Source organism: Vulpes lagopus, chromosome 13 (genome assembly GCF_018345385.1).
Source record: "Vulpes lagopus strain Blue_001 chromosome 13, ASM1834538v1, whole genome shotgun sequence".
Lineage (NCBI taxonomy): Eukaryota > Metazoa > Chordata > Mammalia > Carnivora > Canidae > Vulpes > Vulpes lagopus.
This window is the reverse complement of record NC_054836.1, coordinates 6,740,463-6,762,748: the sequence shown is the minus strand read 5'-3', so window position 1 is coordinate 6,762,748 and position 22,286 is coordinate 6,740,463. Positions and strand designations below refer to the sequence as shown.

Genomic DNA, 22,286 nt, shown 5'->3' with positions numbered 1-22,286 from the left:
ATCTGTTAGGCCCAGAATCCCACTCCCACCCTTTCCCTGTGATAGCCAGGCTGGGAAGCTGAGGGTGTGCTTCCAGTCCGGATCAGTATTATTTGTTGTAGAGGATCTTTAGTGGAAGAAAGAAAAAAGTCTTCATTATTAGGTTCAGCTTCTCTACTAGATTCTTTCAGTTAAGAATCATTTCAGGGCACCTGGATGGCTCAGTGATTGAGTGTCTGCCTTCAGCTCAGGTCGTGATCCTGGGGTCCTGGAATCTAGTCCCACACTGGGCTCCCTTAAGGGAGCCTGCTTCTCTCTCTGCCTATGTCTCTGCCTCTCTTATGAATAAATTAACAAAATCTTTAAAGAAAAAAAAAAAAGAATCATTGGAAGTTCTTTTCAGAGCTTTCAAAGGAACTTCCAAATGAGAACCCAGTCTTCCAGTCTCGTCACTGTAAATCCTGGACACAGTCACGATATGTAATCCAGCATCTAGATTGAGTGTGGGGGCCTTTGAGTATTCTCTCCTAACCTAAAAAGATGGAAAACTCAGGTCTACTCCCTTCCAACTGCTGTATTCAAGCAGAGAGAAGAGAGAAAATTTACATTATTAAAGTTTGTTTATACATGAGCCATGCTTTCATAATTGCTACTTTTCACAAGTGGATTGCTTTTTCCTTTTTTAATCAGTGGCTTGCATAGGGTAGGCACATAATAAATACTTGTGAAGGAAGAATGGAAGGAATCTCTAGTTCAATGATTTTATTAAAACACATCTCACGGGATAAAATATGGAAAACTGACCTGTGGAGTATATGATTGGGAACTGAGATTAAATTTAAGTCAAGAGATTTATTTTGTTAGATAAATTTCATAATGTATTTTACTCAAGCCGTGTGTGTGGTATGGTAGGGAACAGGTCATGTCATCTGGTCAGAATTTTCACTTACTAAAGGAGGGGTGGATAGCACATCTCTGACTTTTTGACCAGCTCTGGCATTCACGATTGCAGGGGTTAATCACCTTCTTTCACTGGTTCCAGCCCCAGTTTGTCTTCTAGTCACTAAAGGGACAGGGCTGCTGCTCACCCTGTAGTTACTTGCTGAATAAGCTCCTGAGTCAGGGCAGAGCCCAGATGAGGTCCTTCTCCTCCCTGGGCTTCTGGACGTTCTAAGAGAAGCTGTGTCTCATCAGAAGGTTCTGTGGGCTTCCATTTCTCCTCATCAGCCATCATATCCCCTGAAAGATAGCTGGCGTGGAAAACAGTGATATGGGGGTGGGAGGAGGCGTCTGTGTCCTCTTGCTAGCAGTGATGTGAGCCATCTTTCCTCCCTCATTTGGCACATGGACAGCCCAGTACCCACATGTCTCTTTAGGATGCTGCTAGGGCACAGGGATTTATCTTCTTGGGGAAAGGAAAGCACTATTTTCTTGTCCAGAGGACAGGAACTAAGTGCCAGACGAAGGAAGTGGGCAGTTGGGATCATCAGCTTCCAGGTATTTTTGAGGGCAGATCCTGTGTCTTGTTCAGTATTGTGTCCCCAGACCAGGCCACCCCACACCCCAATATTTACAATGTGGTTGCTAAGTAATCACATGTTGAACGCTGAGCATTATAAAGCGCTCCGCCGTTCCCCTAGAAGGATAGAACCCCCTCGTGTGCTTCGGAGGGTGAGGGTGTTCATCACTGAGTAAATATCCGGGTAATTACTGCACTGGCAGCCCTTTTGAGACAGTTTGTCCCGAACCAGGACCAGGGTGGAGCAACTCTTTCTTAGTGGTTACAATTCATCCAGTCTTGATAGCTGTTGGGCTTGGACAACTTCAGAGGTAGTGTGTGTGTGTGTGTGTGTGTGTGTGCGCGCGCGTGTGTACTCTGTGCTCCACAAAAGAAAGACTTGCATTACTTGTGCCAGTGGATTTCAAAAGCACTTGGGGGTCATAGAGTTTGGAGGGGCTTCGCTGACAATGCTAAAGTGGCTCCAAGGGCTTTGGGTTTGCTGCAGGTCCCGTGCTGGAGGCAGACGCGGCTGTCCTCACTCCCAGCCCGGGGCCACCCCTCGTGTAGGCCTCGCAGAAACTCAAAAGTTGTAAGAACGTGCCGGCACCACAGTCTGCAGTTGGGACTCTGAGAAGGGTAGACAAGGTGGTAGCGAATTTCAGAGAGGAACTCACACTTTGAGACGTGAATAAGTAACACAGTGTCTCTACAGTATAAACATCAAGAGTGGGATGAGCAGCTGTTTTCTGAGGAAACAATGGACTTAAATTGCTCTGGGAAGGCCTCAGGGCAGACGGTCAGGAGAACTTCCCGGCTCTGTGGCCGTGCAGAGATGGGCCTACCAGCCACGGCCTCGGCCTCACTCACTGAGAGCGGCTTTCTGCCCTTGCAGCCCCGTGTTCTCCCAAAGGGCAAAGGAAGCCCCTTTAGTTTACCCAGCCTGGAAATACGGTATAAGCCAGCCCTTGTCCACCCCCAGGCTCGGGGTCCTCAGGCTGCAGCCTTCTGCATCAAGCCGGGCCAGCTGAAACCACTGAGATGACCGTGGCTGGGTTGCCTAGCCAGGGTCAGGCGGCAGTGTGCCCGCTTTTCAACCCTGTCACTCAAAAAGGGGCTGAACTTGCCACTACTGGGGTGCAGTTTACTGCAACTTTCCACAGTGACATTTATGTGTGAGAAGGGAATAAAGCACACCTTCTCCATCTGATCGCCCGTTTGCGCTCATGTGTTGTGCAAGTATGAATCTGTACATCACGGGTATGTGTGCGCTGTTCCAGCCGTAGATGTTTGCACGTGCATCTGGGTATTTGCGTGAGTGTATGTGTTCCCACAGCTGGGGGACACGCGTAGACGTGGGAAGTTTGTATATGAACATGCGTGTGTACCTGTGTGTCTGGGTGCGCGAACGTGCACACGTGACCCTTGTCAGGTTTGATTTCCACATCAGCCGTGGCTGATGCTCAGATACGTTCAGGTATCCACAGCACATTTGCAAATGTCCATCCCATTTTTGCTAACGCTGCTCTCCCTGCCTTTATGGGGGACGAATTGTTAAATGTTGGCAATGCAGTAAAGAGAAACTGATTTCAGTGGAATGTTCCCTTGCCCTGCAGACACATTGCCACTGCTTTTATGCAGCACATTACACCGTGGTGAAATTTAGTTAATTTTATGGTTTGTTATTACAACAGCAGAGTGGATTGAGAGAGGCAGCGTCTGTTGGCTCCATGTCCCAGATTTCCTGGGTGTGATGGGAATGAGAGCAGGAACCTCACTCAGTGGCCCAGAAGCAAAGTCAACCCAGAAGCAAAGCGGCTGCTCTAATTGGCTTTTGACTTCTGTAACTAGAGGGATCCACTGGTCAGCAGAGGCTTGGCCACTGCCCTCACGGAGTGTATATTTTTGTCCGGGGATCAAGAGGGACACTCGCAGAGCTACGAGAAAACAACCAAGTGCTCGACAGTTTTGCTGAAAAGCAACACGTTTTGGTGGAAAGAGCTTTGCGGTCTGCAGACCCTGTGTTCAGTTCCCAGCTTTGCCAGCAACTGGCTCCTTCTTCTAGAACCGCAATGTCTAATCCCAATTTCTGTAAAGTGGAAAGAGAGATGTCCGGGCTCTGGGGTTCCTGAGAGGCAAGCACCTGGAACATACTGGGTGTTCAGTAGTTCCCTTCCTCACTTCTCCCCTAGGAAAACTCTTCTGCTCCAGAATATCTCCGGAGGCCAGGGGCAGCCAGAGCAGAGACAGTTTCGAAACCAGACCACGTACCAAGAGGGAAGGGAGGAAGGACACACAAGTGATTGGGCCCATAATTTCTGCACCCCCAAATCAGGACCTACATGCTGAAAACTTCAAAAGGTCTATCCTGGAAAATCTACAACAAAAACAGGTGCTGCCCAGATCAGATGCTCATCACTCTGAGTGTGAATGTGACTGGAGTCCATTAGCTCATTGAGATATATGCCATCAGGCACTCTGAATGAGGCAAAGCTATTAACATTCTTATTTATACTACTAATGAAGCTAATTAAATCTTAAATCCGAAACAGAGTTGGTGTGGACTCGAATGCTTGGAGAGCAGAAGCTGTTTCCACGAGAACATGGCTTTTCTTGTTAAATCTTCTCAGCTGGGTCCTTGGATCCCACCACCAATGATAGGGCAAGCAGATGACAAAGAATATGTCAGCCCTGCTATCGTTCCTCCAAGGTCTGGCAGCTTCTTCCATGGGCTGGGAGGCTGTTCATCTCTCTACGTGTCACTCCTTCTTTCTCAGCAGACCATAGCTCAGCAGCTCCTATAGGTCCTGCACAAGCGTCATGTGTTGGCTGGGGCAGACCTCACTTCCCTCCCACAGTGGGGGAGACAGCTTTGAGAGGAGGTGACAAAACAAAGACTTATAGATTCAGGTGCTTGGGTTCACTTTCATTCCCCCATTGGCTCAGTGTCTCATCTTTGGCGAGTTTCTTCTTCAGGAAGTTTCCTTGCTTGTCCTCTCTTGGAAGAGCTCTGGGCACACTAAGAAGCTATAAAGTTGTGTTCTCTGAAGGTTTGGGTGAAAGGACAAACAACGATACCTTTGTTTCCTGAGTGGAAATGAAGCATTTCATGGTTAGTGTCAGAGCCCATCATTTTAATATAGGGTGGCCTTGAGCTTTAATGCTAAAAAAAAAAAAAAAAAAAAAAAAAAGTTTCTATTTTGGCCCAGGAAGCCCCAGAATGAAAGTATTTGAAAACCACCAAACAAGGCTGACTCATTTAAAGAGCATTAACTCACGTGCTGTGGGGCAGCAGCGGGGAGGAGGGCAGGGCTTAGAGATGAACATCCTCTGGAGGAGGATGCAGCCTTCTGAGTCATGGCATCAGAGAATAATTAGATTTGGGTGATTTTAGCAATCACTAAACTAACCCTCTTATTATAGAAAAAGGGAACACTGTTGATTTAGTGTTCTCCCTCCAGACTCAAAATACTCTTATTGTTCATTATCCCCAGTCCTAACTTTTGATAAAGCTCGTGGAAGAGGCCAAAGAGAACCGGTCATTCATGAAGACTATGCTCAGGGAATAAGGTCTTGTGAGTCACTGGACCACAGATTGGGGGCAAGGGATGATGAATTTTCAAAAGATTAAAAGGCAGCATGTTGGCCTTCATAATAACACTAGTTGAATATAATGTATTTTTTAAAATTATCTTGAAGCAGTCAAGATTTTTCCAGTGCTAAGAGCAAACATTAACCTGTCGATGTAAATGGGTAGACATCTGGTTAATAGAAAGATTGGGTAACTAGAACAACAAAAGCGATGTCTGGTATTGAATTCTTTTTTGAAGTGTTTTGTGATCTGGCTTATTTTACAATCAGAAGATGAGACTCGACTGAATCCCCTGTTACATTCCCATTCAATCCTGAGGTCCAAGGCATTGGTCAGCAAGGTCTCAGAGGGTGGGTTTGAAGAAATGTCAGGAAGAGCATTTCCCCTGCAGCCCACTATATCCATGAATGGGAGAAGGGCGTAGGACACCCCCCTTTCACTCTTGCTTAACCCACAAAGTCCAACTCTGATTCTGGCCCTAAGAGAATGAGTAGTTCCTAAATCTTGACTTCCTCACTGTTTTCAGCTGAGCCACACAATCTGAGGTGCCATTTTCTAAAGCACCATAAAACACCAGAGAACAACTCTTAGCCCGAGGTCTTTACCTCTGTTTAAATGTGAGCAGTGAGACTTCTCTGGGCAAAATAATAATAATAATAATAATAATAATAATAATAATAATAGAAGAAGAAGAAGAAAATAAAAAAGAGACAAGACTGCTTTTGGCTCTTTGCCACTTCAGTGTTTTACATTCGGCCACAAGAATTCCATTAAAGATATGCTGCATAGTGTAAAAAAAAAAAAAGTTACAGATGTTATAAAATCATCACGATGATCAAATACAATTTAATTAGTGTACCAACAGTGACTAAATTATGTGTACAAAACACCACTATGCTCAAAGCACCTTACGAACAGGGAAGAATTAGGTCCTACAGGACCCCAGAGAGGGGAATTGAGTTCTCTCCCTGTAGGACAGAAGAAGAAACAGAGGGGCTGGCAGAGGGAGTGAGTTTCTGTGCCATGCCAACATCTGGCCCTCCTGCAAAGTGCTGTTGCTAGTGCTTATGTGGCAAGGCAGGATGGTGGCAGCGTCTTGGACAATGTCTTACTAGCAAGTCCCCGCAGGGCTCCCAGGAAGCCGGTCACTGTGCTGCTTCTCCTCACTGGAGGGGAGACATGCTTCCCTCTGGCTGCTTTGTTCTCCGGGATCCCCAAGCCTTGACTCTCAGCTCTCCAAGCCTAGGCGCCTCCTTGAAGACACCCCACCGTGGTCACGTCCCTCCAGCAGCTGAGGACCAGGCACAATTAGGCAGCCCAGTGAGCTCCAGCCACACCTGCTCTCCCTGCGGGACTGTTAGCAGTGGGAACCTGTGAGGAGTTGGGGGAGGGGAGCCTCCCCTTCCACAGCCTCCCCTGGCACCAACCCTTGCCTAGGTCACAGTTGCTTGGTGCTTGTTGCTACCTTCCCACCTCCCTAGTTTTCTTCTTCTTCCTCCTTGCTGAGGATCCAGGGGAGCACCAGCTCTGGGCTGGGAGCAGGTGCAGGATGGGGAGGAGCTAGGGGAGCCCATTATCACTCTGCACACACGTAGCCTAATTAGCATCAGCCGGGAGTCCTGGCAACAAGATGGTGCTGTGGACCCCCACCCCACACACTCCCCACCAGCCACACCCAGGGCGGGCCGCTGTGGGGAAACACGCAGACATCTGCCCATCCTGATTTCAAACCACAGAATTGGCAACTGGTAATGTCCTTTGAGGTCATCAAAGATGATGACTTTTAAATTGTGGCATGAGACCCATTAATGTGTCATGAAAGCAATTTAGTGGGTCGCAACCATCATTTCTAAGAAGAGAAGCTAGCAGAATGCATGTCACCTATCAATGAGACTTTTCCTTCCGTTGTCTATGAGCGTGTGTGTCCTGGGTTGAGATGTACTTGTGATGGTAAGTCTCAAAGAAAAAGCTGGAAAAAGGCGTGGCAGCTCAGTCCCACTTCCTTCTGCTCTGGTTTCTCTCCAGGCTCCCTGAGCCCTTGAGAACCATCCGGTATGCAAAGATTTCTGTTGGAGGAAGTGCCTCAGCTCCATTGGCAAGCCCGTCCTGGTTTCAGGAACGCTCCCCACTTCCAACAAGTTCTTCCCTGCTGTCTTGCCTGAATACCAGTCAACACCGTTTCTCTTACTTGGTTCTAGACATCTTACCACCCTTCATGTAATAATCCCTGATTAAATTCTCCCCGTGAGGAGTTTAGAAATCCCAGCTCCTCAGGTGAAGAACTGGGCACACTTTCCATAGGTGACATCTCCTCTTGCCACTGGCTTTTTTCTTGACACCATCTCAGCTACCCTTGAATGAGGCCCTTGCTACAGTTAAACAAGACTGGGATGAAGATGTTCTTGCTCCAAACAGCCATCAAGACCAGAGGTCACAGAGGACAGTGGCAAGGAGAGGAGCCTCCTGAGTTCAGAGTGGACCAGGCCACAGGAATGGAATAGGGAAAGGCTGTGTCCCAGGCAGGTATCAGCCGAAGTCTCAACCTAAATGACGAGAATGTGTATTCCTAGCCTGCGGGTCTCAGTCATTATGTGCGAAGAATGGTGATGGACACAATGGTTTCCATCCAATCCCTTCACAGGTAGGGAGAGGGAAGAGTCAGGGATTCCAGAGGCTTTTATAATATTCACTTAATTAACAATTAACTTGTCAGTAAAATGTGAGCACTGGGGGACACCTGGGTGGCTCAGTCGGTGCAGTAGCCAATTCATGATTTCAGCTCAGGTCACGATCTCAGGGTCCTGGGATTGAGCCCCGTGTTGGGCTCCTCACTCAGTGTGAAGTCTGCTTGAATATCTATCTCTCCTCTCTCTCTCTCTCTCTCTCTCACTCTCTCTCTCTCTCTCTCTCTCTCTCTCTCTCTCCGTCACTCCCCCTGCCTGCATGGGAACTCTTTCTCTAAAATAAGTAAGTAAGTAAGTAAGTAAATAAATAAATAAATAAATAAATAAATAAATAAAATCTTTAAAAAAAATGTGAGCGCTTGAAGGAAATTCAGGAACATCTATGTGTATTTCATAGAAGGTACACATACTGCCCATTGGAGTTTAGTGCCTTGACCGGGGTCACCCAGAATTCTGTGGCTGAGGAGGATCTAGAACCCAGATCTCAGTGCTCAAGCACATCTTCCACTCTCCCCGGATCCCTGACTCTTGCTACTGGCTCTGGTGGCACTACTTCTTCTCCTGTAGGAAAAGGAGAGTGGGACCCATAGTCCTCTCCCCGTGGGACGTTATTGCACATAATTGGAGGCACATGGCCATCACTTCATCCAACAGTGGTGCCTGGGCCCATGGGATGGGGAGCTGGTGCTTTGGAACATCTGAAGGGGAGGCATAGAAGGAGAAAGCCTGAGAGCAATGGCCACACATTATTATGATGAGAGAAATACTGTAAACTTGAGGTTATTACTTTTATCACTGTTATTATTAGATTTAATGGCTGAGTGAGCAGTTCACTTGGCCCTAATAGAAAATTGGTCCTGACAGCTCTCCATAACCACGAGATCTGGGGAAAGGCGATTGCAAGAAGTGCTCTCACCTTTGGTGGGGCGGGAAATGCGCAAGGCTCAGATGTGATAGCCCAGGTGCCCGAGCAGCAGAGCAGAACATCTTGCCCCTTCCCTGGCCTGTGACTCTAGGTAGGAAGGGGTGAGGGCAGGGAGGCTGGAGGCCCCAGTGACCCTTGGCAGAGGCAAGGTCGGTAAGGTTCAGTGGCTGGGCTGGGAGAGACCCCCATATCCATCTTCTTTCCACTCTCAGCTGAGCCCCTTAGGACTGTATCTCTGCCTCCCAATTGCTCTTCTGTGATATTAATTTGTGGTTGTATTCATTCCTGCTGTTATTATACGGCTAGGTGATGCAGAACAAAGCCTCTCATTAACATGGCCAAGGAGCTGTTGCTACCGCCAGGGTTGACCCCCCACTCCCCACGCCGTCCCACCCCAATCTCCACTCTGTCTTGGCTGGAACAGAGCCTTGAACCTTGGAAAATGACTGATGGATCCTGAGACCCAGACAGCAATTCAGAAGCCAAAGGTGGCTGGGAAATCTCAGTAAAAGGAACAGCTTTGCTCTGTCACTGCCCTTGGATGCCCTTCCCCTTTATTAAAAAATAAAAAAGTGTATGATACTCTAAAGCACCACCTGTTACCCCTTATGACAGGTGTCTTGAGCTGCTTTTGTGATGAGCAGAGAGGCCTGCTGCACCAGGTCACATTCGCAAGGTGACTGCCAGGGTCAGTCACCCTGGTGCTGTGTGATCTTGGACATATCCCCCCACTTAAGCCCAGTCGACCCATGACCCGGGTCAAATCCACAGCCCAGCTCAGGCACTCAGCCCCCTACCCACCATATCACTCGCCTAAGGGTCTCCATGGGAACCACTCACCTCTGCACAGCCAAACACTGGCACAATTTGGGACTGGAAAGATTCCCAGGTGGGAGTCCCTGGCACACCAACTTCTTTACGTTTTTACATTTTAAAGTGTGCCATAAAGAAATACTCAGAACTGCTACTGGGCAGAAGGCACGTTTTATTTCTAAGGACTGAGGACATTTCCCACCCTTTCTCTGCCTGTCCCCTCTGCATTGTTCAGTGTAAGTGGGTCATATTTCACTCTGAGTGGTGATTCCTGGAAAGCGTGAAGCTCCGTTCTGATGGTTTTTCCGCCACTGTGAGACTATTGATTAAATCCCAGTGGCTGTCCCTGATGCCCTGATACGAGGTGGCCAGCACTGCTAAGGTCTCCCCTCCTGGATTCACTTCATCTGCACCACCTCTCCAGCATCCTCGGCTCAGCCACACTGAATGCCTCGCTGTTGCCCAAACACCCCTGGTCTTTGCACATACTGTTCCTTAAATTAAACTGTTCCCTCTCTTTTCTCTTGGCAGAATGTCCACTCATTCCTTAGGAACCAGCTCAGGGACATCTGCTCTGTGACCCCCTCTCCTGGCCTCCTGGTGCCCGTGGCGCCTTCTAGATTCCGACTATAGCCCTCAACACACAATGCAAAGCTCCCCTTGAAAGAGTCAGGTCCCAATGACGTTATTTGTGAGCTCAAAAAAATATCTGTTAAATGAATGAATAGAAACCTTTCATCACAGGGGTCAGAGTGAGTGGGTGAAGGTCACCAAATAACAGATTCAGGGGCAGTGGGACTAGAATTTGGGAACCCTGATTCTCAGGTAGGGTCCCATCCATCTATCATCAAATTTCCTGAGTGCATCCAGAGGCCAGGAGCCAACTCATTTTTATCTCCATGTCCTGTGATCCCTTGAGAATGGCTGGTGCAGAGGGATTTGAATTGTTATTATTTCGGTAATTAAAAACAACCCATGAAGCTAGAGGCCCATGATGCAAACAAGGAAAAGCAGCTGGAACTGGCTCCAGGCTCTCAGGCGATGCTGCCACAATTGAGGGTCATGCTTAACTGATTTTCTCTGCTTTCCATCAAGGCAGGGTGTGACAGTCCCTGGATCCTCGGGACGTGGGGCCACAGCGGGAGGACAGGCAGGCATTGGGATGAGCACCCTTGGGCGGAATCTTGTGGAGACACTCTCTAAAGGAGCTCACTATCTCCTTGTGAATGAGGGAAACACTTATGCGAAAAGACATAAAAATATACTGAGAGTCAGACTCAGGCTTGGGGTGAGAGGATCATGATGGTGGTGTTCCCAAAGAGCAGGGGACACTCCAGGGTGGGCCTGGGATGAATGCCGGAAAGATAGGATTGGAGCTGGATTCAAGGGATAGACTCTACCCGCAGCGAGGGGCAGCATGGGGGCATTTAGACGCGGCCTAGAGGTTCCTCGAATGGGGTGACAGCAAGGTATCCTCGGAGCAGAAGTTCTCAGACTTGGGTGTGCATGGGACCAGCTGGGGCCTGTTACAGCCCGCGCTGCTGGATCGGCCGCTAGAGCTCCTGATTCTGGGCTGGGGTGGGTCTGAGAACTTGCTTTTTGAATAAAGCACGTGGTACTGGTGCCGCTGGCCCCAGAACCCCGGTTTGAGAACTGCCGCGAGCTCCCCCTGGGAATAGGGTCCTGCGGATCTCTGGCCAGGTGTGGCATCCCCCCACGCTTGGGTCGTGAGCAAAGACAACCTCTCCTCATCTGCAAAACGGTGTCCCCACTCTTAGTTAGAGTTGCCGTGAGCGTGACACGAAATAACGCAAGTAGCAAAGCTGATGTCTCTTGTCTGAGATAGCCAGTGAGGTGTCCACAGGGGAACCCAGTTCAGATCCCCGCTCTTCTCCCGTCCCTGGAGTCCACCGTCTCGTAAGAATGGGCAGCGGGTGGCCCAGGAGGGAAGGGGAGGGCCTCTCTGCGGGCCAGGAGGGTGGAACCTGCATACAGGGGAGCGTGCTCCCGTGAAAAACCATCCCCGCTGAGGGCTGTGTCCCTGCCCACGGTCATCAGGAGCCCTCCTTCTCCGCGGGATGCAGGGGGTGAAGGGCTTGATGGGACTATGACCCCCTCCGACAGTGGGTGCTGGCGGCAGCCGAGCGGAGGGGGGAAGTGCAGTGTGTGTCCACACGGCGGGCAGCTGGCTCCGCGCTGAGGCTCATGCCCAGGCCACAGCCTGTGGCGCCGAATCCAGCACTGGCTTCTCCACACCTGCTCTCTGCTCTGTGCGCCCCCTCCCCCGACGCCCAGCCCAGCCGCGGGGGCCGCTCTCCCATGCATGTCCTGCTTGCCCAGGGGATGCCAGCAGTGCGAAGCAAGGGGCCCCCTTGGGGGAGCCTTAGGGTCCCTACTGGGTGGGCTGTGGAGGTTCAGGTGGGTGGTGGATGTGAAGTGACATGGGGGAGGTGACAGGGACCAGTGCCGGTGAGGTGCATGTGCCCCAGATGCCGGGCACATGGTGGCCGTCTCCTACCAGCTGACTCAGGAGGTTTCCCTGAGCCCACCTGCCCCTGAGGGCTGCGGTGGGGAGCTGTTCCTTTCTGGAGTGTTCTTCCGGCTGCTGCGGTGCTGGGGACTCCTGGATGGCGCAGAATGCTCTGTATGCTGCCGGCTTTCCCTGGTGCCTGGGAACTCTGCAGGGCAGATCGGGGCAGAGAACGCGGACTCTCTAGTTCTTCCCTCCCGTTTGGCTCCCATGAAGTCCTAAGGGGTTTTTGCCCTTTGCTGTCTCCGAGGCCAGGACTCTGCTGAACCTCCTGGCTTCTGGGAATAGTCTGCCCCAGAGTCAAGACCCCCTGGCCTCTGGTGCCCTCACACGGCCCACGGACCAGAGGTAGGAGGTGCGGAGCAGGGTGAGGCGGCCACCCCCATGCCGCCCACGCTCTAGCATCTGGCACAAAACACTCCTTTTGTCCTGCCCTCCCCCAACCTATAAACCTCAGTGATGTCGTGATGGAGACTTGGTGGGGAGGAGGGGGGAGGAGGGAGGGTGTCATGGGCCAAGAGGATCAGAAATGCAGCTGAGGAGGTGACTCAAAATAGCTCATGGAGAACAGGCTTCTGCTTGACAGGCTGACAAGGATGTGCCTGGAGCCAAACACTCCTCTTTGAATGCTCTGTCTCCTTCTAATTATGGATCTGTCAGGAGGAAGAAAAGCCAGTGCCCGCCCGACCCCAGTGACCCTTCACTTAACTTGGAGATGAAGAAGGGAAGCTCAACCCCCATCGGCAAGGCCAGACACCTCACTGGGAAGACATCTGCCCACCCCCGACCCTTCCATGGGGACCGGAAGTTCTCTTTGCCCGAGCCACTGGCTTCTTTCCAGATGGATAAGAGAAGTCACCTGTGTCCCCAAGCAGGGACAGGTCTCCCTGTTCTTAGGGCCTAGTAGGAAGAGTGAGGACATCCTCCTCATCCAACAGGTGGATGAGGAGGCTGGTCCACAGAGGACTTGCTAGAAAGTTGTCTGCCATCAGGGACTTCTTTATAAGGTTTGTTAACTTTTATATGAAAATTCTTTTTAGAGGTTTTAAATTTAGTATAATTTGATGAGTAAATCACAGAGTCAGCACTGTACCTTCTTCACACAGAGCATTCTCTTGGTGTCCTGAGGGCCTAGAGTATAGCAAACCCTCCGTGCATGCGTTTCAACGAGTGACTGACTCTGGTGTTACAAGGATGACTCGTGAAACGCATTCAGGGAAGGCCTCACTTTCCAGTCAAGCAGGCTGTAATTTTGATCTTGTTCTGGAAGAATTTATCACTTCAGGAGGTTTAGGGGTAAAGGTGGGGATGAGGGAGGTCAGTAGAATTAATTAGCAGTTATAATCTTCCTTGATTCTTCCAGATAAAAGCTTATCAAAGTATATACATATATAAATATGTCCACGTGTGTGTGTGTTTATGCAACTGACTCATCTCTAGGCACTTCTAACCTAGACTGCAGCTTTGCCTCAGAGTGCCAAATTATGGTTTGTTGACCCCAGGGGCCATCCTTGGAGTGTGGGTGGTGTGGGCTCAGCAAACCTAGTCTCCTCCCTACCTCCCTTCCTCCTTCTTTCATTCTGTCCTCACCCCCTTCTGCCACAAGACTTCTTGAGAACCCACTTCGTGCCAAGCACTGGGCACAGATCCTGGAGGAGCAGCAGGGACTCAGACTGTTCCTGCCTTCAGCAGGTTCACATTCTAGCAAGGGAGACAAGCAGCATTCATCTCAGGTTGCGTTTCCAGAAAAATTAGACTGGGCAAGAGAATGGTGATGTCTTAGGGGGATGGAAGTCATTAGAGTTGGAAGTGTCAGAGAACGCCTCTCTGGGGAGATGACATTTGATAAAAAGGACTTGTAAGAAGTCAGGGAGCAGTCACGTGGTGTTCTCTGGGAAAGCATCCCAAGTGGACAGAGTGGTCCTGAGGCAGAAAGCGAGGTAGGGGGCAAAGAGGCGCTAGAGAGATGGAAGTGAAGTGAGCAAGCAGAAGAGGGGGGTGCGTGAGAATGGGGAGCGGGTCACAGAGGCCATTAAAATGCCTGCTACTCATTATTCAAGAGCTTCCAGGCATTTGATTCCAGGATTTATTAATCTGGGTTCTGCAGGAGAAAAGGAACCAATAGGAGAAGTAGATAGATTACAGATGGATGGATGGATGGATGGATGGATGGATGGATGGATGGATGGAGATTTATGATAAGGAATTAGCTCACATGATTATGGAGGCTGAAGGGTCCCGCATTCTGTAGGCAGCAATCTGGAGAGCCAGGAGAGCCACTGATGTAGTTTTCAGTCCGTACCTGCTTCTGAAGCCAGGAGAAGACTGATGTCCCAGCTTGAAGACAGGTGGAGTGAGAAAGTTCTCTTCCCCTGCCTTTTTGTTCTACTCGGGGCTTCACCAGAACAGAGGAGGCCCACTCATGTTGGGGAAGGCAGTCTGCTGCTTCAGTCTACCCCTTCAGTGGTAATCACCCGGAAACCCCCTCACAGACATGCCCTGAATGTCTGACCACGTATTTGGGCACCCTGTGGCCCAGCAAGTTGACACCTGAAACTAACCATCGCACAAGGCGGTGCAACTCAAGGTCTGTAGAACAGAAAAGAGACTGGGTGCTGGGGCTAGGGAGGACCGCTGTATCAGAGAAGCTGGCTTCTGTGCACCTGCTGCCTTTCAGGCTCTGAGGGCTTTGCACACCTGTGTCCACCCTGCCCCATTTACATGGCCATCTCCAACATCCACGATGCCCTGCTGGGCCTCCTTGTACTCGTCTCTTAGGGCCACTGTAACAAAGTGCCATAAAGTGGGTGGCTTGAAATGGCAAACATGTATTGTCACACAGTTCTGGAAGCTAGAAGTCTAAAAACCAAGGTCTCCACGGGGCCACGCTCTCTCTAAGACTCTAGATGGAGCCCTCCTTGCCTCTTCTGAGCTCCTGATGGTGGCCATCTGTCCTTGGCATTCCATGGCTCACAGCTGCATCACTCCAATCTCTGCCTCCACTGTCACACGGTGTTTTCCTCTCTTATAAGGACACCAGGAATACTGGATTAAGGCCCACACGAATAACCGCATCTCATCCCAATCACATCTGCACAGCCCCTAGTTCCAAAGAAAGCCACCTTCATAACTACTAAGGGTTAGGACTTCAACATATCTTCTGGGCAGGCACATAGTCCAACCTGTAACCCCTGTCTTCCTGAGCCTCCCAAAGGAGCCAGACACTTGGCCAGAGTGGCCTTGATGATTAAAATTTCAAGAATTCCACAGCCATCTTCCAGTTACCAACAAATCCACTGACTATCACTGACCAGGCACCTCGAAGCTATCTTTGTAGCTTTAGGGCATCCTTGCTCGTACCCCAAACCCAGGAGAGGTTTTAGGCATCCTGGAAACTACTCTGAGAAGTTGGGTGGTTAAATCAGAAGCACAGAATGGATGTTTCTTTCTTCTCCTGGGTTCAGCTGTGGGTCACCTTGAAGCTGGGGGCAGGTGCCTCGGCTGCCATGAGAGTGTTGTGGGTGGTTTGCCAGTCGGAGGCCCCCCCAAAAAGTAAATTCCAACTGGAGAAGAGAAGGCTACTGCCCTGTTTTGTTCTCTATGGGGGGTTTGTGTTCTTGATATTAATCTTTTTCCCCCAAGGACATGAGAAAGGCTCATAAATTGGAGTCTGATTCCTGTCACCCATCACCCAACGCTCAGCCACCTTTCTAGGAATCTGTGATGCTTATCTTTGGGCAGAATTTGGTTCTCATCCATTTTTCCAGTGCCCCAGCCATCCTGTAGCATCCAGAGAAAATCCTGTCAGAATAAATGCTGGCTTTAGGCATCTCTTCCATTAGCCCCAGGGAAAGGCAGTTTAATCTGCAAAATTACTTTAAAGTTACCAAGAGGGCTCTCCAATTCTGAACATTTTTAATAGCCACCACTCATTCCTTTCCCAATGCAAAGAAGAGATTTATTCTGGCCAGCTTATCCCAAGTAAATCTTGGGTATCTCAGTTTTACATTTTAACGAGAAACAAGCACTTTATAATAACTGCTCAGATTAAACTCCAGCATACTTTCAAACCATTAACCTGGAAGGAAATGTAACGATAAATTAAACATATTAATGAAGCTGTACTACAAGCTCAAAATTTGTTAGGTAAATTGTAGCATTATTAACAACCAACTTGACTTATCACAATCTATCATTGGAGGGAAATGAACTAAAACAGTGATTACATGACATGCAAACCCCGCTGGAATAAATGAAAACAGAAATGATTGTTAACAGCAAATGCAAATCTGTTGGGACATTTTCATGTGAGTGTCAAACCTAGCAGATCTTTTACATTTTTCTTTTTAGTCCTTTCTGCCTTCCCCTCTTCTTTCCAACCCCCCCATCCCCTTCACTCCTCCCTTAGGAGGATCTGAGGGTCGATTTGGGGTTTATTGGTCCGTATACTTGTCTTCAGTTCTGCACTCACTTTGCAGAGAGAGAGCCTAGTTTCTGCACGCGGTGTAACCCCCTCTGGGCACCTGTTACCCGTTGTTTGCAGACGCTGTGATTATTGGTACCTGAATTACTTTGCACCCTGGTAGGACTGCAGAATCTTACACGCTTGGAGAAACCTCGGAGATACGAGGTCCTCACTTCCACATAAGGGAGTGAAGGAAGGCACAGAAGGTGACATGTGTTCTGATAGCCACCCAGATACAAAAGTGGCAAAAAAACAGAAGTTGCCAAGTGACACATCTGCACATGAGACCACACATTTCTCAATCCTGGGCTCAGGGCTTCAGATGGACCCTGGTCACAGTCTGAGGGTGGTCCATGCTATAGTGGCCCAGCAGGGGCACAACCACCCATGGCCCAGGGGAGTCCCTGGAGCACTAAGCCCCTGCACAGCAGAGCCCTTGCCCAGGCAGCGGTTCTGGCCAACCTACTCCGAAGGGTCCGCCTAGAATTGTCCTGGGACATTGCAAGAGAACCTGGCCAAGCCTCTGGGTTGACTCAGTGTTGACAGCTTTGCTTTTACTGCCTTGTCACAGTTTTTGGGGTTACTGATGCCCAACTCCTCAGATCACTGTGAGGACTGGATGAGATGGCACCTGGACAGTCCACTTTGCAAAACCACAACCTAAGCAGACAGCATGGTGTCATGGTAATGATTGCCGGCATATCAACACACCTCATCGTCACATTGTCTGAGGAAGAACTAAGTACAAAGTACTTTCTTCCACCATCAGCCCCTCCCCCTACCCAGCATAGGTAAACTAAGGCCATTCCCCAATGGGGAGGGGATGAGAGATGCAGAAATGTTGGGATGTAGGGAGGAGGGGAGGAGGGGGTGAGGGAGAAGAGGAGTCAGTTGGGAAAGAAAAGCAGCTGCAAGAGAGAGGAGATGTTTGTGCTGTTTCTGCTGGAGCAAGTCTCACCTTTGTGGTTGGCCAGCTTAGCCCAGCTGCCAGGAGCCTGCAAAGCCAGCAGGTGGAGAATACAGGTCCTCAGCTTTGGAACCAGGGCTGTGGAGGCAGGCAGACAGGGTGGTGGCAACCACAGTGCTAGAATCCTGGACTCTCCTGATGACTCTCCTCAACCCCTCAGCCTCATGTTCCCATCAGGGCATCTGTCTGTTGGGTTTCATGAATCAGCCACCAGCCCTCAGCAGTGTACACACACAGGTGATTTACAGCTGGGGTTGGGGGGGGCGGTGGAGGGAAGACGTGCTGGACAAGGTGAACTCGCGGGGATCACAGCTCAGTGGCCACCTGAGTTATGTGTCTCTCCTTCCATAGATCTCTTCCCTCCGTGAATTTCCATTATGTCACCCAGTGTACTTCCTTGGTGCTGGAGGAGAATTCACCAATATAAATGTGCCCCTCTTCCCAACCCTTGTGTTTCTGATCTTGAGACCCCTCTGAACTATACCCTCTAGAGGGGACTCCCAAGAGATGGGGGGTTCTGAACAGCTCTTTAAGTCACGGGAAACTGAACCTTAGGACAGTGATATCCACACCTGGGTTTGTGACATTTCTTCTTCCTGAGTGTCCCTGGCTGTTTGGAAGAGTGACCCAATGATCTCCTAAATCCCTAAAATAAGTAAGTCATAATGGTTTAAACATGCATATGGGGCATGATGGGCTTAAAAAGATGGAGGAATGTTTTAAGCCAAATGAGCAATAGCAATAGAGCAATCAACTCCTAAATGGCCAGGCACTCTTTGGGGTTGGAGGCTAGAGAGGTTGAAATCGCATCAGACTCACTTGCTGGGGAGGGAGCTGTGTCCAGATGCTCAGCAGTGCTACCTTTGTGTTGTATGATAGAATGTGGCCACCGCTTCATGCCTTCTGATGCTCCATCTTGGAGAATGAAGTTGAATAAGGCAGCCCTTTTAGGGAACTGGAACTCCAGCCTTGGTTTCCAGACTCAATGCAAGTGGTGGCTTAGACCACAGTGCCTGCATGCAGAGAGTTCCAGATTTCTCTGCCACGTTCCTTTGCAAACCGTTTTTTTCACCATATTCATTCTGATTGCATTTTTTTCTCACTGTGATTCTACTATAATTGTGCCCAATTTAGCAACTGGGAGAAAAAAGGCATGGAAACTGGAGGGTACTTTGCAGACATTGACACAGTTGGGTAGATAGACGCGTATACTGGCTTCTGCTTGTTGCCACTTTCTTCTGTTGTGGGGCTGTAAGGCTCACCACATACCTCCTCCTTCCCATAGTGGCTTCCCTTCCACCCCCATGCTCAGCTGGGCTGTCTGTCCAGGGGCTTGCAACGGGGCTGGGAGGTCAGTCACCTTGCACAGGCAGTAGCCACACCTTAGCCTCTCCAGAGTGCTTTCTGCTCCTCCCCACCCCCAACCCACGGAAAGATCTTCAAAATTTTGCCTTGAATGTTCACCAGACTCCAACACATGTCCCCCAGGGCTCCCTCCTGCCAGTCTCTCTGCCCTCCCACAGGTCTGTCTGCTAGCGGATGCCGACATAGCAAACACACATGGTGCACCAACACTTCAGCACAGCTTTGCTTTGAACAAGCCCTACCAGGGGATCAGCAATGTGGAGAGCAGATGTCAGAGGTGACCCACCGTCTGCCGTTTATAGGAGTTGCTCATTCTCCGGGTCGGGGAATGTGCACAGAGACTGTCACAGCCAGTGCCATGAGCATCCAAGAGGTTGTCACTGGTATCTCTCTGGGAATTGGCCCATGATTTTAAGAAAAATAAAAGAAGAAAGCTTGCTTAGAAAAGCAGACCTGCTAGGGCAGCTAGAATTTACGTTCGCGCAGATCCTGGGTTTGACATCCTTGCCTTCAGCAGCTTGGCAGATCGAAAAATAACAGTCTTGTTTTGTGTGTGATCAGAGTTAAGTAAACCAACCCCTGCCAAGTTCTTCTCTTTGTTGGGAGAAAGAGATGGAAAGGGGTGGGGGCATCATGAGTGTGTGTGAGGGGGCGGCAGGAGAGCCAGGTGAGCAGAGACAGTAGGAGGGAAGCACTGAGAACAGTGCTGGCATCTGACACCCTCTCAAGGGTAGAGGTGGGGCAGGGTGGCTGCGAGTAAGTGTGGCCAGGAATGGGAGGGCAGGAGAATGAGGAAATTTGGAGGCCAGTCTCTGGCTTTCCCTGGGGACACCTAGTAGCCACCCCCCTCTGTTGGAGCAAGCCTTCTCAGCCTTTAGGGAACTTCCAGATCTCCTGGAGGGCTTGTTATAGACTCACTGCTGGCCTTACCCTCAGAGTTTGTCATTCAGTAGTTTTGCAGGGAGCCTGGAGAATTTGCATTTCTAACAAGTTCCCAGATGCTGCTGGTCAGAGGCCCACATTCTCAGAACCACAGTGCCAGGGAAGCCACAAAGCTGACTTGCTTCAGACTTTTCCAATCCAGATGTCACGGGGGGATGTGTATTAACTGGGCTTTCACACTGTGTCCACCGATAGAAATGTTTTTATTCATGTGAAGTGCTTAGGGAAGCCCTGAACCCCTAAACCTGCCCTCCTCTTGCAATCAGAAGGTAACACATGAGAGCAGCACCTTCAGTGTCTGGGGTGTGATAGGCTGAATTGTATGGCCCCTCAAGAAATGTAGAGGTCCTGACCTCTGCTTCAGGCGAATGTGACCTTATTTGGAAATAGAGACTTCGTGGAGGTAATGAAGTTATTTAGATGTAATCCAAGTCATGCTGGATTAGGGTGGGTCCTCAATCCAGTGTCTGGTGTCTTCATAAGAGAACAGAGTGAGAGATTTGGACTTAGAAATAGACACAGAGAAGAATGTCCCGCGAAGGTAGAGGCAGTGGTTGGATTGATGCTGCCATAGCCAGGGAAAGCCAAGGATTGCCAGCAACCACCAGAAGCGAGGGCAAAGCAAAGAAGTATTCTTTCCTAGAGCCTTCAGAGGGAGCAAGGCCCTGCCAGCACCTTGATCTCAGACTTCTAACCTCCAGAACTATGCGAGAATGAATTTGTGTTTCAGGCCACTCTGTCTGTGGTATTTTGTTGTGGCAGCCCTTGCCAACTGATGCATGGGGCTTCAGAGTCTGACTGTGTCATCTCAGGAGCGGCCAGCTTGACCACTTTGGGTGGGTCTGAAGTCGGCGGCAGTCAAGGGAAAGGCCCCGCTCCCCAAGGACATCCACATTCAGCCCCGGGCCGCTGGCCCTGGAGCCTTGCTTGGAGAATACCCAGGGGGCGGAAGACTTTGCCAGGGTGATGGGGGGAAGTGGACAAGGAGGGAGTGTGGCCTGCCCTGCACGCCCGGCAGAGCCCCGTGCCCACCAGGGTAGGGAAGGGTGCTATAGGCTTTGCAGTTTAGACAGAACGAAAGAAAGCGAGGAAGGACAGACAGCAAGGGAGTCGGAGAAAACCTCCCGAGGGCGCGGGGCGTGGCTGGTCTCTGACCCCGGGGCCAGGAAGCAGGCTGAGGAGAGACAACCCTGGTCTCTCGGGAGTGTAGAGCTTGGACCTCACGCAGAGGGCGCAGCCGTGATGTGTCCGGAGAGCAGGGACAGCTGGTGACAGGAGCAATCACACGCGGCCTGAGAGCAGGCCGGGGGCGCCCTCCCCGTACCTGGGGCGTCCTGGTTCCCTATCTCTCAGCCTGGGGTTCCCCGGCTCCTGCATGGGACTTGCCCGTGGTGCTCGCTGGAAGTGCACGTGCCCGGGCTCCCCCTCGGCCGCGGCCACGCGGACTGTGAGGATCCAGGGACGGCGGGACGCCGCGTTTCCACCAACTCCGCAGGCAGGTTTTATGCCCAGGAGGTCTGAAGCCACCGCTGCAGACGCTTCATGAGCGCCTTCCCCTTTCCAGATTAAAATCAGGGGAAATCCAGGGGAACAGAAGAGGGGGAGGGGGGCTGCAGAGAGTTTCTGCTTGGCGCTCCCCCAGCGTGGGCCGCGCTGGCGTCGGGACACACCTCCCCTCGCCCCTCGCAGGTGACCCGGGCTGACCGGGGTTTCCAGGCCGGCACCCCGAGTCCCGGCCCGTCGCAGCTCTGCCACCTACCGGCTGTGGGAGGAGCTGCAGCGCGCGGCGCAGAGCGCACGCAGGTCGGGGAGCAGCCTCGGGAACCCGGGCGCGCGCACGCGCAGGCACGCGCACCCCCCCCCCCCCGGGGCGCCCCGCTAGCCGCAGCAGCAGCTGCTGATTCACCTGTTGCTACAAGCACAGATGCGTTAGATTTCTCAGTTCAAGGGCTGATGAGATTGGTGGGGGGAGGAGGGAAAAAGAAAGCAAAGCGCAGGATGATCACCAGAGGCTCTGAAAAGACTTCCCCTTCCTTCCTCCTTCCTGTTTTCAGGGAGGAACACAGAGGGTAAAGACGTTAGTGAGACTTGTGGAAACTGCACTCTGCGGGGGTAGGGGGGTGGGGGGAGGAACAGGGGGCAGGGAGGGAGGATGTCAGCAGCCCACCCTCCCTCCTCTGGCCCCTCCCCAATCGGGAGCACAGACTATTATGCCCTTCCCTTGAGGCATGCTGCTGGCCAGTATTGTGGCCTTGCCTGCCTCAGTTTCCCCAATGTGAGCAGACAGGACAGTGGCATGAATAAATGGATGCCTCAACCCCCACCAGAGCATTAGGCTCACGTCTGATCTTCTCTAGGGCTCAGAAGGCTGGGAATGTGCATCAGTATCACCTGTCTGGCTAGGAATGCTCTGGAAACTAGCCCCAGAGCTACTTAGAAGAGTGTAGCCTCTGCTTTCCAACCCTCCCGTCTGACTGCCTACACTTGTTTGGGATGAACTTCCTACCCTGCCTTGACTCAGGCTGT

The 22,286-nt window shown here is 50.7% G+C and overlaps 1 protein-coding gene across 8 annotated transcripts in view; it reads left to right on the top strand.

Moving 5' to 3' along the window:
- PLXNA4 (plexin A4) overlaps nt 1–22,286 on the top strand; it is a 428,345-nt gene that overhangs the window by 225,553 nt on the left and 180,506 nt on the right. The window contains exon 5 of one of the 8 annotated variants that reach the window (XR_005983437.1): nt 3,172–4,090. The exons of 5 other annotated variants lie outside the window; for them this stretch is intronic. Coding sequence is in view for 2 of the 3 variants with exons in the window: in XM_041727619.1 (XP_041583553.1) it covers nt 3,172–3,231 (60 nt within the window). In the remaining variant the exon portion in view is untranslated. Of the gene's footprint in view, nt 1–3,171; nt 4,091–12,681; nt 13,281–22,286 lie in introns of those variants that run through there. 2 more of the 8 variants (XM_041727622.1, XM_041727619.1) reach the window with 2 other exon arrangements.